Source organism: Bolinopsis microptera, chromosome 3, assembly GCF_026151205.1.
Source record: "Bolinopsis microptera isolate Bmic1 chromosome 3, MBARI_Bmic_1.0, whole genome shotgun sequence".
NCBI classification, from domain to species: Eukaryota; Metazoa; Ctenophora; class Tentaculata; order Lobata; family Bolinopsidae; genus Bolinopsis; species Bolinopsis microptera.
In genome coordinates this window covers 16,909,604-16,926,084 of record NC_087074.1, presented here as the reverse complement: position 1 = coordinate 16,926,084, position 16,481 = coordinate 16,909,604, and the positions used below count along the sequence as shown (strand labels likewise).

The 16,481-nt window shown below is 41.9% G+C and overlaps 3 protein-coding genes across 3 annotated transcripts in view; 2 read left to right on the top strand and 1 right to left on the bottom strand.

Annotated features, from left to right (window-relative positions):
• The window catches only part of LOC134812707 (arginine-glutamic acid dipeptide repeats protein-like), a 45,795-nt gene extending 30,683 nt beyond the window's left edge, over nucleotides 1–15,112 (top strand). The window contains exons 8-16 of the mRNA XM_063820234.1: nucleotides 4,320–4,391; nucleotides 9,760–9,818; nucleotides 10,144–10,311; nucleotides 10,496–11,139; nucleotides 11,474–12,035; nucleotides 12,260–12,376; nucleotides 12,516–12,710; nucleotides 12,827–13,369; nucleotides 13,506–15,112. Of these exons, the coding sequence (XP_063676304.1) occupies nucleotides 4,320–4,391; nucleotides 9,760–9,818; nucleotides 10,144–10,311; nucleotides 10,496–11,139; nucleotides 11,474–11,802 (1,272 nt within the window). The 3' untranslated portion in view covers nucleotides 11,803–12,035; nucleotides 12,260–12,376; nucleotides 12,516–12,710; nucleotides 12,827–13,369; nucleotides 13,506–15,112. The remainder of the gene's footprint in view (nucleotides 1–4,319; nucleotides 4,392–9,759; nucleotides 9,819–10,143; nucleotides 10,312–10,495; nucleotides 11,140–11,473; nucleotides 12,036–12,259; nucleotides 12,377–12,515; nucleotides 12,711–12,826; nucleotides 13,370–13,505) is intronic.
• The window catches only part of LOC134812705 (POU domain, class 2, transcription factor 2-like), a 1,142,226-nt gene that overhangs the window by 442,925 nt on the left and 682,820 nt on the right, over nucleotides 1–16,481 (bottom strand). The window lies entirely within an intron of this gene.
• LOC134813250 (putative uncharacterized protein DDB_G0271606) lies at nucleotides 11,952–13,844 on the top strand. Its single transcript, XM_063820937.1, has 5 exons — nucleotides 11,952–12,035; nucleotides 12,260–12,376; nucleotides 12,516–12,710; nucleotides 12,827–13,369; nucleotides 13,506–13,844. Exons 1-5 carry the CDS (start codon nucleotides 11,952–11,954, stop codon nucleotides 13,842–13,844), a joined length of 1,278 nt encoding a protein of 425 aa, XP_063677007.1.

The window sequence follows — 16,481 nt, the reverse complement described above, 5'->3', positions numbered from 1 at the left end:
TCTGGCATAAATACGTGCCATGTGGTACGACAACACTTCCGCTGATGATGATTTGCGATTATGTCTTTACAAATATACTAGGGTGTGAAGTGGGGGATGAATTACGAAATGTTGTGTTGTCTAATGATTCCCTGCTGAGTAATCCCTCTCTCTGTCTCCCGTCCTCACCTGCCGCTGTATTTACTGCTGCAGTGCTAATGACACTCTCGCTCACCAGATCCGCGATATTAGGTCACACATTCCTGAGCTGAGGTCTTTTGTTTTCTCTCTCTCTCTCTCTCTCTCTCTCTCTCTCTCTCTCTCTCTCTCTCTCTCTCTCTCTCTCTCTCTCTCGCGATCTCTCAGCAGTCTCTGGTCATGATCCTCATTTAGACCTCTGATTTTGTTTTTATCTTCTTGTTGCTGATCAATTGTTGGCGTCGTTTGTATTGTTGCAGACTTTCTACAGATTTGTATTGTTTGCAGTAGTTTGAAATTGAATTATTCGATTTGTTTTTGTATTGTGATTAGTACTGAAACTAACAATCAGTAGTTTTACTGGCATTTTGGCAGGGCGCAACACCGGCACTGCTGCCAATTGTCAATTTTTCTACCGCCTGCACATATCCCATTGATAATGCCAATTGGTAGTCAATAACCACGGCACCTGAACATGACAGTGTGCTGTTGGCGAGGCTAATGCATGCTCTAAAACCCATTATAGCGAGCAATTATCGCTAATTTAAACAGTAGCCAGTTCACCTCAGCCGACAACTCCCGACACATTTTGTTAATTTGTTGGTGTCGGCTCGGTTAGCCAGCTTCTTTAGTAGCTGCTTGCTGAACTATGAACTGTTGTTTTTATAGCCGAGAGACCACGCTCCCAAATAACACACTCTCTCTCACATGATAGTATTAATGTTAAAACACACTGGGACCTGACAGACTACCCGAGTCTGAAAATTGGGAGCAACCCAATAACATGTACACATAATAGGCTTCCGCGTACCCATACTAGTGTTCTCCCAGATGGTGCCGTGACCCTCACTCTCACTTTCACTCCTGTCCTTGTGCGTGTCCTCTCTCGCCTTCTCTCTCTCCGCTTTGTTATCCGTGTGAGTCCCCTGAATATAGCTGTGGCTGTAACATTGTACGTGTTCTACAACAAGGTCCCCATAATTCAACCGCTTATTCACTTGTTGTTGTATCGGGTAACTGCTCACATTGCCCGTTGTTATTCTCTATTCTGCCCCCGGCTTACAAGGTTCATGTTGGCTCGTTTCCCGACCGGGTATTCGCATTACCTCAGCTGATCAGGGAATTATTGCACGGGTCACACCTAATGTCATTATACACCGCCTGTATAACCCGGTCTCTACTTGTATCGAACTCGCTTACCGAGGAGAGAGAGGATAAGAAGGGATTCAGTTAGTGTCATGTTCATTTCCTGCCGCTTTTGTGCAAGTTGATGCCGGACTTTACCTGGCCTTTCCGCCGGGCTTCTGGCGATCTGACGACGTAATAACAGAATTTCAGGAATCCTGGCATCCTGGCAATAACCCTACCCAAGCTTGTGAAGCATACCGCAATATGCTCATCCCCTCATTTGTGTAGTATTTCACTCGTTTTTCAGTGCACTGATCTAATAATGCGCACTAAGGACCACTGAGCTCCGGATATAGAGAAAGTTTTACCATTTTGCCTCTCAGTCAGCTATTATGGGTGGTCCCGGAAGCAGGGCCCACTTTTCGGTTAACCCCCCGAAAGTTGGGTCGTAATGGCCGGTGTTACCTGACCAGCCTGGACCTAATTTAAGCGGTTAAGCGGCTAAAACATCCTAGTATGAGGCTAATAGCACACAGCCATTACAGCGCTATTATACCTGATGACATTTAATACTCGGAACGTTTATATGCCACATGCTCCCAATCCCATCTCTCTCTCTCTCTCTCTCTCTCTCTCTCTCTCTCTCTCTCTCTCTCTCTCTCTCTCTCTCTCTCTCTCTCTCTCTCTCTCTCTCTCTCTCTCTCTCCCTCTCCCTCTCTCTCCCTCGCTCGGTGCAGACTAAAGATCAATTACCCAAAGATAATCTCTACCGTGTCCTGCTACTGAATATTACTACTACTTGACCGTTTGGTAAATTCGTCCATCAATATCATGTCATCGTTTTGTGTGGATTGGCGGAGAGATAGACAGTTGGGCAGATGTTGTCATGATAACCCCGCGGTTGTCATGATAACCCCGCGGTTGTGTGACAAATTGGCTACTAATTTGTCGCTTGTGTTGGGCTCTCTGTAAAGCTGTTCCACACGGTGTCGTGCCTTGTTTGTTGAGTGAGATACTTTGTGCTGATGTTGTTATATCTGGTTACGCTGCTGTTTAAACAGCATAAAGTATCGAGCTTATAAACAGTTGCTATAAACAGTTGTTATAAACATTCGCGGGCGAGCGAGCCTGCTTAAACACTCTCCGATAGTTTAACAGCCTGGTTTGTATCGGATAAGTAGTTGTTAAGTGCTTAGTAGTTCGAGTTCACTTTGTCGTGAGCACACCGCACTTTGTCTGCTTCACGGGTATTTCCTGCTTCGTTAATAGTCCGCTTTGAGCTGATGTTAATCGTATGTGGTAGCATTTTAGAGGAATTTACGATTTTACGACTACGTTATGTAGAATGTGATCCGGTAACGTTGGGTTGGTAATTCTATGGCCGTGACGTCACACTTTTTAAGTTGTAGGTTAATCGTTGGAGTTAGCGAGCTGATGATGGGTGTAGGTTTATTTTATTTATCGTATGCTTGGTGTTGTTTATTAATGATTTTCATGCAGTTTTGAGTATTCGTCCGTCTAGACCTTCCAAAGGGCGAGGTGGTATTTCCAGAATGCTTGCAACAACCACACTTTGTCGGCTAACCACATGATAATTCGGTAGGGGTACGCCGTGCTAATGTGCGGATAATTCACAGCGCTTATTCAGAGATCTGCCACTCGTCTGAGAATATTATGAATATTAAATGTAATATTCCTGAATAAGATGATCTCAGCTTATTAATTAAAAGTGCAGTGATTGATGCCGTCGTAAAATATTATTTCTAGAAATCCGGTTTCGGGATTAATCGCTCGCTAAATCCTTAACCTTCTGTCTCGAGATCAAAGTTCTAATTAGTTATTATCATCTCGAGGAAATGCCATCGACGACAATTTCACAATTCCTCCCTCGCCAATAATCAGTATTATTTTATGTCGCCAATAATGTCGCACACGAAGCCGAATTTAATAGGTTTAAAAGTCGCATAATTATAAAAGTTTAACAGTTTAAACTACTTCAAAATGTAATTTGCATGTGGTATGCGTTCTTCATTCGAGATTGCTCTCATCGTTTCCGTCTAACTTTAAACTAATTTCGTTGCGTCAAAAGCTCTTTGTTGTTTGGGCCCCGTTAACAGTTTCAATTGATAAACTTAACAACTAGGTTATCACCGTAGTAACTTTTCAAACTTCACTTATAACATCAAGTAGGAACGGTGTCGTTGCACTTTTTATAAATTTAGAGCTCTAAATTTAGCTGTGAATGAGGGTTCATCTGAAGATCAGACTGATGTTTCATCTTAGTAATATGATCTAAACTAATCGGTCTTTTGTCGGAAAGTCATACTTCATTGAGCTTGCGGGTGTCACAAGTTACACAAGTCATGATTCACCGGACAATAGATATACAGACAACCTTCTCGCGATTCAGCGCTAAATTTAGAGCTGAAACGCCCGCTCTATAAATAATGACTTTTTAAATATGCTCTACTTAGAGATTATGATATTTTGAGATTCATCTCACTTTCACCTCACCTTTGTGCGTGACTTTATTCATTTGTAAAGCTTCATCTTATTATTATTAGAACGCACATAATATTGTAACATCATAAGTTGAGAACGTTAAGTAAAACACCACATGACACAAATCATGAACCCTAACCTAACATAAAACCTGAAATGAAACTTAAACCCTCCGCTTGGTAGGTTAAGATATGCGATGGTAGTCATAAGTCACAGTATGGATGAAGGCCGACTGGTTGCGCCCGAATCATGCGTAAGTTAGAGCTTATAATCGTGTGTGTTGTTCTCTGTTTTTGTGTTGTATTGTTGGTATTGTATACTATTTACTATTGATTGTGTGTGTTGTAATCCATGGTAACTAACGTTATAGTTCAATGAGGAATTGTTACTTCTAGCTATTGCTCCAATCCAGCTCTATTGCAAATATCTTTATTATAATGCTCTTTATTACAATTCTCTTTATTATAATTATTCTATTATAATTCTCTTTATCATAATTATTCTTATTTCAGGCAGAATTACCTGAGTATTTAGATGTTGAGGTGGATAAGAGACAGAGTTATTGCCCCCCACCAGAGGCTCAGGTTAGCTTAACTCATTAATTAATTACCCTACTAGTTACCTTCTTAATTAATTATCCTACTAGTTACCTTATTAATATATCAGATTAAGCTATTTTTGATGATGACTCAGACTTAAATTGATATATCTGACCAAAAACTCTAGACCCAAACAGACATCGGGCGACCGACAATTTGACATCGATACAACTTATACAATAATACAAAACCTACTTCTATACTTAAATTAAAGTACCAAGACGGTAATACCCGACCCTGCGACGTGTATATTCCCCCAATTAGACACAATTCACGGGTTGAAGCCACAGTAACCATGTTATCATAAAGCTGGCAACTTCCTGGCAACTTCCTGGTTCCCAGCAACTTCCTGGTTCACCTGCCTGGTCTAGTAGTGGTCCTCTAAACATATGTCGCACTGAATAACTTCAGTGTCAAGGTCCAATTGAGTCCACTCACTCCCTGACAAGCAACATGCCAGGAAAATGTTGGTTAACTCCAAGGTCCGCAATCAAGTAATGGCCATGTTATTCCCTCAAATTAAATACAGAGTTACTAAAATACGAAAGCCCAAGTTATTCCATCCAAACGGCACAGTATTTGTCGGCAAATAGTTTAACGCTGACAAAACGGCTCGATTTTTAAATTACCCGTCAGAACTTGAACAGGTTAGACCCAGGCTATTGAACTTGAAGTAGTATATTTGCTAGTAGGCCGCATTTGTGGGACCGGGACCCTTTTCACTACCGCTAATGTATAGTTATAATATTGTTCTACCAAGACTATGTTGAGGTGAGTCTTCCTCATGACATTGTGGGGCTGGGTCTGTTATTTGTCTGTTATTGTAGTCGCCGCCATATAATGGAGAGCAATACAACTATATAAAGGGCTGTAATGTTGGGCCAAGTTCCGGGTGGTAGTGCAGGGGGGCAGGTGTGAGGTGTAATTAACAGAGGTGTAATTAGTGTAATTGGAAGTGGTTAGAGCGATTAGCTTGGTTATACCGGCTGTGTTTGACTTAATTAGAGGTTTCTAAATGAATTTATAAACTTATTTTAATAGAGTTGAGACTCTGACTTCGTCTGACTGAGCCAACCTGTGGGGTAGACAGTAGACACAGTGGTAACTATGACTCAAGTTATTTTTAGTAGCTGGAACTAGAGTATGGGGGTATCAGAGTAGCGGAGTATCCTTTTGAAACAATTCCCTCCCAAGAATCTACAATCTAATTAAAGAAAACCTAGAGATCACTGTTAACAGTTAAACTAAGGGTTTCTTCTTCTCTAAATGTAAAAGTAAAACCCCAAATCAGTTTAGACGAAGGAGCAGTGGCACTTTATATTAGTGGGGTATCCATGGCAACAAGAGTTGTATGAAGCTATCATTAAATGTTGTCTGGGTGGAGAAAACCTAGCTAAACACGCTTACTGCAGTATTTTTGTTTAATAATTAACTGTACTATTTACCTGTTATCACCCATTTCTTTGGTGTTATCAGTAGTTTAACTAGTTTATATCTGCTTTTTTTTTCGGTGAGGTTTCGTAAACAGCTGTTGAGAAATGCATCCTGTCAGCTCACTACTAACAGGTCATGTTGTATGGATTTGCTTCTAGGCACACCTTTCCTGACAAGTATTATATGATCATTGGCTATGTTAACCCGTATAAGCTAGCAGACGCGAGTTAATCGAAAACACGGATTGATGTCTCCCCTGATCTCATTTGATCTTATTTTTTAATGAGAAAATATCCCTGAAAGTCGAAAGTTAAATCATCGTATCTCTTATATGTTTTTAACCCAACTCCACTCAGTCGAAAGACAATTTAAATTCCCCTCCGTTTCATGATAGACTCATGCGAGCAAGTTCCGTCATGACATTTCTGAGAAATGATTTCTCATTATAAGGGACTAAATTTTACAACATCGTTTTATTGGTATCGGCCTACTTCTCGCTCAGGCAATTCATTTCAGACTGTAGCTGCCCTCGCTAAAACGAAGCATTGTCTCGCAACCACAGCTGCAGTGGTCACTAGTCACAGCAGTCTTCTTGAAATTACTGATTTCGCAATCTCCACCTTTAAGCCTTTAAGGGTTCTAATAAATTTGCCAAATGTGAGAGGGATAATCCATCAGTTGATCAATATCTGTCAGGGGATTAAAAGCAAAATGTTTGGTTAGGATTTTTGACGCAGTTGCTATTTCCTCTTCTGTGACAAACCTTTCGTTGGAAATAGACGTGTCATTAATTACGTGCAGGATCATTCGGCTGGGTTTTACAATCGTGGTAAATCATCGTTAATGGCTCTTTACATTGTTTATAGTTTGTAAAAGTTGACAAATAAATGGCCATTCTAAAATATACGTGTCTCTTGTCTCTTGTTTACACTTTATTCATGACCAATGACCATTGACCTACCGTGACTTCATAACCTTGAAATTAACCAAATAGTATAAAATCATGGGTACGGCACCCGGCACCCCCCCCCCCCCCCCCCCCCCCCCCCTTACCCCCTAATTGAACTGTCCAATATTTATTATTACCTTGTCAAATGAGTGTCCTCGCATGCTGTAATCGTTCTTATATTGACACGGTCCAGCGAATGTGATATTGATCTTAGATTATTAAATTTAGTATAAGGTAATCTTATTAATATTCAGCTCTAACTGTAAATACTTAGTAGCATATCTACTTTACTACAGGCTTTTGGTTTAAGTTTCTCGTGCCACGTATATAACGTGTATACACAAAGAGGCGAGTTTTAACTGAGCGTTCATTCTTTTGTATCTATCTGAGACCGGAACACTGAATTTCCAAGTTCACACGTTTTCAGGATTAGTCTCACAGCCAGCAGGTGGTCGTCATAATTAGCCCACCAAAACTAATGAGATATTTTATATCTAGCTTTAATATCTAGCTGCTACAAGCTAGTTTTCTATTACAATTGGTCGTTAACGTGAGAGAGAGAGAGAGAGAGAGAGAGAGAGAGAGAGAGAGAGAGAGAGAGAGAGAGAGAGAGCGAGAGAGAGAGACTGCCCTATTAAGCGATGGTTTAGTCGGTGGTAGAGTCTCACCTAGCTCATAATCCCCGCCGTTCCGTGAGGCTGGTGCTAAAGTATCTGTACCGCCGGTCCCTTCACTACAACTGTGTTGTACAACGGTTGTGTTATTATTATTGTGGTGTTGTTGTAAAGCCTGAGTTACCTGATTCATGTAAATCTGCAACCCTTTCTTTGGGCATATTTACAGGTGCGCACTTTCTTTGTGGAAATTGTAATCGTTATTAGTAAACTTTTGTTCGGGCACAGTCCACAGCAACGTAATTAAAGTTACACACATAGAAAAAGTTCTAATGGTCTCTGCAGATAATGCTTAATGTTGAGGTACTTGGCTAATTCGCTTTAATCGCTGTATCACCCCTGTGGTCATTAAAGTGCCCTTCGTCTATAATATTCACCACCTGCAAGGAGTCGTGATCTAATCTCCTGACAACCTATTTTCTTGGCAGCTTTGGTTCATTCTTCAGTCCAGATCCACCTGAATAGTTCATTGTCTGTCTATATCCAGCATCGGTACTCTATTGCTGGACCTTATTCGTTTTATTTTGTATAATTTAGTGCCCGCCGCATATATGCCTATCTTTAGCAACTGACATTGCGAAATCGGTTATTTTATATATTATGACGTTTCTTGTCGTTGCTGCAACTTTTGTATGGATCACGTACGAGGAGTTTCCAATAATTGCCATGTGACCGCGTACCGCTAATTTCGCTACATTCTCGCCACTTCTGATAAGCCTGTGTTAATAATCTCTACACACGCCGCCTTCTTGAGAAACAGCCACTTTCTTTCCAACGATCCAATTAAAAGAATGCTTGCCACTGTTTAGTACAGCGCGATCCTTGCCAACGAATAACTACCGTTCCGCAGATCGCTCTTTAACAAGCTGTTAAAACCATTCCCCGCTCCTTCTGGTGACAGAAAATATGCACGATATCACTGAATCACAGTCGCATTATTGACCGTGTCACACTCCGCACTTGTGGTAAGCATTACTACCTGCTGCTTGCTCGCCATTCCCCCGCTATTTACCGACCACCAGCTAACAGCCGTGATGAGGAGCATGGCGGTGAGAGTGAGAGAGACCACCGTGTCGTGGCCGAGCCGCGCGACACAACAATGGAAATAAAAACACGCAATCTGCAGTTCAGGGTGAGCAGCGCTCTGGTCGCAAGTAAGCGAGGTTTCACCAGATCTTCCCACCATAGCACTGGTGTAAAACATCACTCTGTTCCATATCAATAATATATTATGTGCGACATATAGAGGAGCAGTTTTAATCTTTCTTTTGATTGCTGCATAACGAGTTGGTTAGACATGATGTGTGCGTCTTCGCTGGATCGTACGTTGGTTGTCATGTTCGAGTATTGGTTATCAGTGCGCAGTGGCTTTTAAAACCGTTATCGTTACTTAATGAAAGGTGGCTGTCAGTCTTCACTTTTAATCTCTGTTTTATGCCTTTTCTAGGATAACTTTCGAGTTCAAGTACCCTTGACAGAAAAATATTTCTCACACAGGCCCAAAAGGGACGGTTTTAAACGATAATCATATCAGTTATCCGCCAATTTGATTTTCTGGTTCGTTATTAGATTAGCTGTGAACTGAGAACTTCTTACAAAGAATGTCTTAGTTGCGTGATTCAATTTCTGGTTTTTAACATAATTTAAAGTCCGGATGTAAGATAACGTTACGCCTCCCAACTTCATGCATAATGCCGAGTTCACTGCCGTATCTTGTGGCAGAACACCTAAACACCCTCCTTTACATATCCCAAACAATTTCCCAACTCTAAGTTAAAAGAAGTAGAATAATTGACCTGGTGTCGGTTCCGTGTGACCGCGCTGCTGTGTTTCACACAGCACCCCATCCGTGCGGGGCAAAGTGTGAACCCTTAAAATCCCATGAGTTGTCAGTGACACATTATATGTTGAAGATTTGTACTACTATACCTTGCTTCCCCCATTGTTTGCTACTGCTCCCCTTAATTTTCACTTCTTTTGATGAGGAATATTTGGAACTTTGACGTGTTCCCGTAATACAATGGTAACCATTTTCTCTTTGTATTTAGAATAATTTACCCGTGGCTGTTGCTAAAGATTGTTCCTGTATCTGACGAGTGTTTTTACGGGGTATGTTTCCAAGTTCTCTAGTTAGCAGTTCAGACATCTTGTGACTTTGGTAAGTGACTATTGACTGATTCACTAACAAACTGACTGACTACCATTCGACACACGTTTTCACCAGTCTGCAGTTTATTGAGTTGTTTAACTTGTTCCATCTTCTGCTAATTAGTTTCTTAATCCCGCTAATTCTCAGTGCTGGATACCGGGCCGACTAAGTGACAAAGATTTAAAGCAATACATCAGAGTAGCCAGGTAATATAATGTTTCTTTAGTCAGCTCGAACAGCTCGCATATCTTTTATCGCCCTATTATAACTGTCACTCATCTCTAAATTTATCTTCAGTTAATTGCCGGTTATCTAAAGTTCATCCAAGGATAATATACTGACTGATACAAAAAATAAAAATACCCTATTATATCAGTTGTTTCTAATACTGAGAGGTTACTGAACCTACCCTTCCAACCGCGGTCTTATCTCACTGTTATCAGTGCAAATCAATTTGAGCCCTGTTTCCTGCCAAGCCATTCCTAAAGGTGACGTAACATTCTGCACCTCACTAACAAGTATTTTCTACAGAAGTGTGACAGCACTGGCCGGTATATGTAACGGCGGTACCATGGAGAAGGGTATAGTCATGTCATTTAATGACGCCGCCGCTTTTGACGCCCTGCGCCTTCTCCACGAGAGTAAATACGATTCTAACGAAGCACTGGCTGGCATGGTGGCTCTACCACCCCACAAATCGTGAGTATTAGCTCATATTATTCAGTTTATTCACATATTATTCTGCCATTATTTCTGATAAAATGCAGCACGTGCCTGTGTCCAGTTTGTTGGGGTGTGGTTGATATTATGTTGTTGATAATATGAAGCAGACGAAGATTCAGTCTTCTTAGGAAGCCCTCTAATAATTGTCTCCTTGTTTCAGATCAATAGTGAAGTGGGCTGAAGAGGAAAAGAGGTTGTTCGAGCAAGGAATCAAACAATTTGGTAAACATTTCGACAAGATCAGACGGGAATACCTCCCAAAGAAGAACACAAAGGAGATAGTTGAGTACTACTACCTGTGGAAGATGACACCAGCAGCTCTTAACATCAGATACGCTAAGAAGAAAGGGTGCCGGAATAATGGCCTTCCCTTCTCCAAACGACCCAAACTTTCTAATGATAACCAGAGTTCAGACCCGGGCGAGGGAAGCAGCGGATCAGACAGTCCCGGATCAGAGTCTGAGGAAAGTAACGCTGAAGATGGGGAACTGGTGGGTAGGGACGATTTAACGTGTGAGCACTGTAAAACAAAGAGCTGTGAGAGGTGGAGGTACGGCGGCAGCAACAAGATGGTCCTCTGTACGCCCTGCCGGCTCCACTTTAAGAGGTTTGGGGAGATGCCTCCACTCTCAGAGTCCAGTCTCTCCGAGTCCAGTCTGCCTGGGTCCATGAAGAACGGTGGAAGTGAGAGCGAAACTAACAAGTCTGTTGAAAACAATCTTGACAATAATAACACTACCGACCAAGACAAAGAGCCGGATCAGACAGAAAACGTTCCAGAAGACGAGGAAAAAGATCAGTCAGGTAATTTTGAAATTTTGTTCACCGGACCTTGTTTTATTTCCGCTTTGAGCTCTGTCCACATTTGTCTTAAAATCGATTGATATCTAGCATACTTGGCTTGTTATTATTTCAGTTTAAACAGTTGTTGCTAGAACAGAAATTTGCGTTTTAAAAGCTCGATATCATTGTATCATGCACGTTGGTCGCTTATCAAATTTTAACACGCGTTTAACACGACTGACCCGATTAAACTTTATTGTGAATTGTCTTCTGGAAATATTATGTAGCACGACTTAAACATCTCGCGAATTCTTGCTTGACGTATTGATGTGTATCATGACCGCAAATCGTTCAGGCGACCTATTGATAGATGACGATGAGGAGACGATACCAGTCGATGTAGAAGAAGAACAAGCAGAAGAAGAAGATGAAGAGTTGGTGGACGAAGAGGCAAAGGAAGAACCCAATAAATTCCTGACAGTTAAATTCGGACAAGGACAGATTTCCTTCACCAGACCATCCTGTAGAGGGTGGGATAAGTGCAGTAGAAGTGATATGGTCTATGTAGGGAGAGAGGAAGTTAAGAAAGATACGCCCGTAGCTAAAGCTGAGAGGACCCCAATAAAACAGGAACCACAACCCCAGATATACGGCCAAGGAGGACACCCTGGCTTCTCACCCTGATCGCTGCTGGAGCAGCTGGAATCTTGCCAGGTTCCAGCCTCATCCCCAATGCAGCAGCAGCTGCAGCCGCTTCTGCTGGTGTACTCGGTGCTAATGGCATATTTAGCGGCCCTCAAATACCGACATCAGCTTCAATCAAACCTGACCCGATGCCGAAAATAGAACCAGGATCCTACGCTCAAGCTAAGATATTGGAACTCTTCAAGCAGCAAGAAGCTGCCGCAAGAAGCAAGGTACAGTCGATCGAATTATTTTAATTTGACATAAATATCACGTTAAACAGATGCAAAACTCGTTGATTTAAGTCAAATCCTAGTCGTTTTAATTACCTAAAGCTGTGTCCCATACGTCGATAAATCGTTGTAAAAATGGCTGACGCTAGTAACCACTCCCGCGCATTGCGCTCAATCTCGAATCAAATCGATGATTAGTAGCATAACCCATTTTATTGTCGCAGCAGATGCAAGCTGAGGGACTGTACAACATGCCCCACGCTCTGAGACCTCCCTCTATGGCCCCTCCCAGTCTTCTTCCTAACTTCCCTGGAATTAGACCACCATCTGTTCTAGATAATGTTAGTCTTTTTCTGGACATTTCTATTTTAAGACCTGGTAATCTTTATGGGCTTTTTTTGGTGTTTTAAGAATTAGTCTCCGTCTGAAAGTTAAACATACCAACAAGTTTGCACAATTTTAACCGAATTACCATTACAGAAGATGCTACAAGGGCTCCACCCTCAACTCCAACACGAACAGTTAATGGAGCACCTGGAAGCACTGTCCAGACAACAAGCCCAGCACCAGCAAGCTGTGGCAGCACAGCAGCACATGCACCAGCAACAACAGCAACAGCACTTCAGCGCTGAAAGGATTCAAGAACTACTGAAGAATGCCAGAACTGTTCCCGATGTAAGGGTACATTCTTTTTAAAAGTTCTTGTAATATAGTATAGTCTTGTCTGTCAGGATTACTGTAAATAAATGCGGATCTTCACAACTATTGTGCTGATTTTCCATTACTTTCAGCAGAAGTACCTGCAAGACCAGTTGATGGAAGCAGCAAGGAGTGACGCACTAGCCAGACAGCAGCAGGCTGCAGCGGCTGCTCACCTCATGCCCCAGACTCCCGACAACCCCCAACAAGCGTCCCAATGGGCTCGTTTTATCGAACAGCAAGCCCTTGCAGCAGCCCAGCAGCATAACGCTGCAGCAGCGGCACAACACAACCAGCAACCTCACGGTGCTCCACCCAGAGGATATGACCTGCCCGGCCAGATGGCTAGCGCTCTGCAACACCATCACCAACAGCAACAACAACAACAACAGCAGCAACAAGCCGCCCAACAACAACAAGCCGCCCAGCAACAACAAGCCCAGCAACAACAAGCTCAACAACAGCAGCAACAACAACAGGCAGCCCAACAACAAGCTGCCCAGCAACAAGCCGCACAGCAACAAGCCCAACAAGCCCTTCACCAACAGCGACCTCAGTTACCACACATTCACCAACATGACAAGAGAAAGAGAGACACGCCCTTCCCCTTCCACCAGCTCTTCCCTATTATGGCTGTAAGATTTATTCTTTAATTAATTTAATTCCTCTACATGTACCTTGATTATATTAGGAATTTGTGTTATTCAAGCTGGTCACATTGTTTGATGATATTGGACAATTTGACAGAAATTTAACAAAATTTGTTTTCAGAGACGTCACACAGTTAAGAAACACGAGTGTAAGCTGAAGGGAGAAGATGACGAGATAATATTTATGGGTTCCAATGGGGGTCCCCCTCATGCACCCCCGACCCGTACTCTGCCCTCACACATCCCCGCCCATCTGTCTCAGTTAGGGTCAGGAGTGAAACCCTCCTTCTCACCTCTCCAATCAGCCGCCGCTCCCCACAGACTTACAAACGGTTCAGGGCTGCCCAGCAGTCAGCACCAGCTTCCAGCTGGGCTCATCCCAGGAATGGGATCTGCCCACTACGCCAACCTGATGAAGGTCTTTCAGAATCAGAACATTTTACGGAACCAGCTTCAATAGTCCTCCTTCCCGCAGACTTTTCTGCTAGTTCAATGTCCGAATCAGTGTAAATCAACTGAGTTAGTGTGCTCAATTCCTGGAAACAGCTCTCCAGGCTCCAGTCCCCACTACACATGATGTATTTTAACCTTTTGTAATATCCTGACGATGTTCGTCTACTGAGGATGGTGTGGGGATGCTGGAAGAGGATCGGAAAATGTTCCAGATATGTTGACCATGTTATAGACTTTTGTATCTTCCATCTGTGGAGAGAGAGAATTATAGTTTTCTACATCGACTGAATGGTGTGTTGGTCTCCGCGGTGTGGTTGAAAGTGACAACACTTGAGAGAGATAGTGATCAGAGCAGTGCATATTATATTGTCGGGATAGTTATGTCTCTAAGTGAAATATCTAATACCCAATAAAATTTTCTTGGCACCAGAAGTTTGAACAACCAAGAGTTTTCTGATCACTGTCTTTTATGTATCATACACAAGCACTTTTCAAAAGTTGATGTTATCGTTAAATAATAAAGTTATTAGAATTTGCTGTTGATGAAACACATTTTTATTTTCACTATTTTCAGTGAAAAACTTGAATTTTATTTATCTTTTGGCTTAGCTTCTAACTTACTCATAGCTTCTAACAGCTATGAGAACCATGGTTACCAACGGTGTCAAATTCCTGTATGTATTAGATCGATATTCATTTTTAGAGAGAACAGATTCCTTATCATGATAGCGTCATTTTATATTTATTTTGGCATTAGATTTTGCTACCGTCATATTTGGATTATATCTGCTTTAGGGGAGGGAACAGGAATATGGGGTCATGTTTGTAGATTCTGATGGCCTAGAAAATGTAAATTAATATCTCAATGGAATATGCAAACATACAAACCAATTTCATTCATGCTGAAAGGGGCTATGATTATTTGACTCCAATATTTTAAACCTATGTTTGTAAAATTTAGGATGCCCCCCCCCCCCCCCCCCTCCCCCGCATTAGAATTCTTCAGCCGCTACTACATGATAACTTTAAATAACTTGGCTGCTACATCCCTTATCTGACTGTAAGCATACCTGCTTATCCGTGATATTTTGGTAGTGACATTTCCAGACCCCTCAAATTAAACAAGTGGCTACCCTTTAAATTAAGTAAAAACTTTTCATTGTGCTGCCTCTAATAGTGTGTAATTAAATTTCTACTAGTGAGTTAGGAGAGAAAGATATCTTGTGTTTATTATTGTTATGGTAGCTGATGATTTTTATTTTGTTTTCATCTAAATAGTTTTTACTTGATTGTATCCCCCCCCCCCCCCCCTGGCCCCCTCTGGCCCTAGTCCGCTTTATGCCGGAACAAGAAATTTAAAATGAAATTCCTTCGACCAGATTTAAGGTGTTAAATCTGTATATTTTAATTAACATGTGGTCGCTATAAAGAGTTCATTGCGACAGTATTTGTCACTATTTATGTGTCATATTTAGTAAGAGACACTTTATAATGGGCAACCCAAAGGAACACTTTAGCCGGAGAGAAATTCCATTCTCTAAATGATTTGCGGTCGCTCCATGAACCGCAATGGTCCAAACTTTACATCGTTGTGGTATATTCAAATTTAGTTTGCAGATATGATCCTTTGTGGAGAAGCCCATTGCCCAAAAATGTTATAGCACAAGGTATGGCTAAGAGTAAGACTACTATCTACCGGATTGTGAAGCGATATGAACAAAAAGAATCTGTAGAGAGTAGCCACAACTGAACGGTCAGGAAGACGTGCCACTAAAATGACACTTGAAAAAACAGCCCAACTCAGACTGCAGACGCTCCCACTAAATCGCTCGCCCAAATTCTTGTGAAAAGACCCTGAGGGTATATGAAACTGAAAGTAATCTGGATCGGTGCAAATCCGTAAAAACCCAAGACACAGGACAATTTTTGGGCGAATTAGTAAGATTAAGACTATAATGAGAACCCAACTTAGAGTTAGACGTTCAGTTGACCACAAGACCGGCCTAGCTCTCCCAGACACCAGAGGTCCCTCATGTCAGGGATATATTTTGAAAACAACCGAAAGATTAAAAATTCGCTGTTTAAATTAACGGGTGATACTCGTAAAATATCTGTTCCATATATTGGACCGTCGACGAGTCCAACTCGGCGCGCGTCCTGGTAGGTTGTAAACCTACAATGTTTAAAGCGCTGCAATGTGCCCTAGATTGTTAACGGGTGATACTCGTAAAATATTTGTTTCAACGAGTCGCACGTCCTGGTATGTGGTAGGTTATAAACCTACAACCAGATTGCAGATATTTTTAAAAAAAGGCAAAATGTGAACCAAAAATCGCGCGATCGAGAACTAGAAGTAGAAGATGCAGACAAATGTCGAACGTATGACAAATGTATAATGTATTTTAAAAAGCATCAACCCAACTGAATATCACAATTTTGAATTAATGTAGACCTTCACCTAACCATGTGCATTCGCGCCACTGTTGCTCTAACCAGAGCCCTCTCGCTTGCAGTAGCGCGCGACCGCCGTAGGCGGCAAATCCTACTTGTGAAACAAGCGCGTCACGCAGTACGCGTAGGCACATGGATATGTGAAGCGCCACTGCAAGCGCAATTGTAGCGCGATGCGTTACTGCGCCGCGCA

Excerpts from the sequence above, each read along its gene's own strand:
- LOC134813250 (XM_063820937.1), top strand. The coding sequence starts at position 11,952 with ATGCCGAAAATAGAACCAGGATCCTACGCTCAAGCTAAGATATTGGAA. Across the intron at positions 12,036-12,259 it reads AAGCTGCCGCAAGAAGCAAG|CAGATGCAAGCTGAGGGACT; the intron begins GTACAGTCGATC and ends TTATTGTCGCAG. Across the intron at positions 12,711-12,826 it reads ATGCCAGAACTGTTCCCGAT|CAGAAGTACCTGCAAGACCA; the intron begins GTAAGGGTACAT and ends CATTACTTTCAG.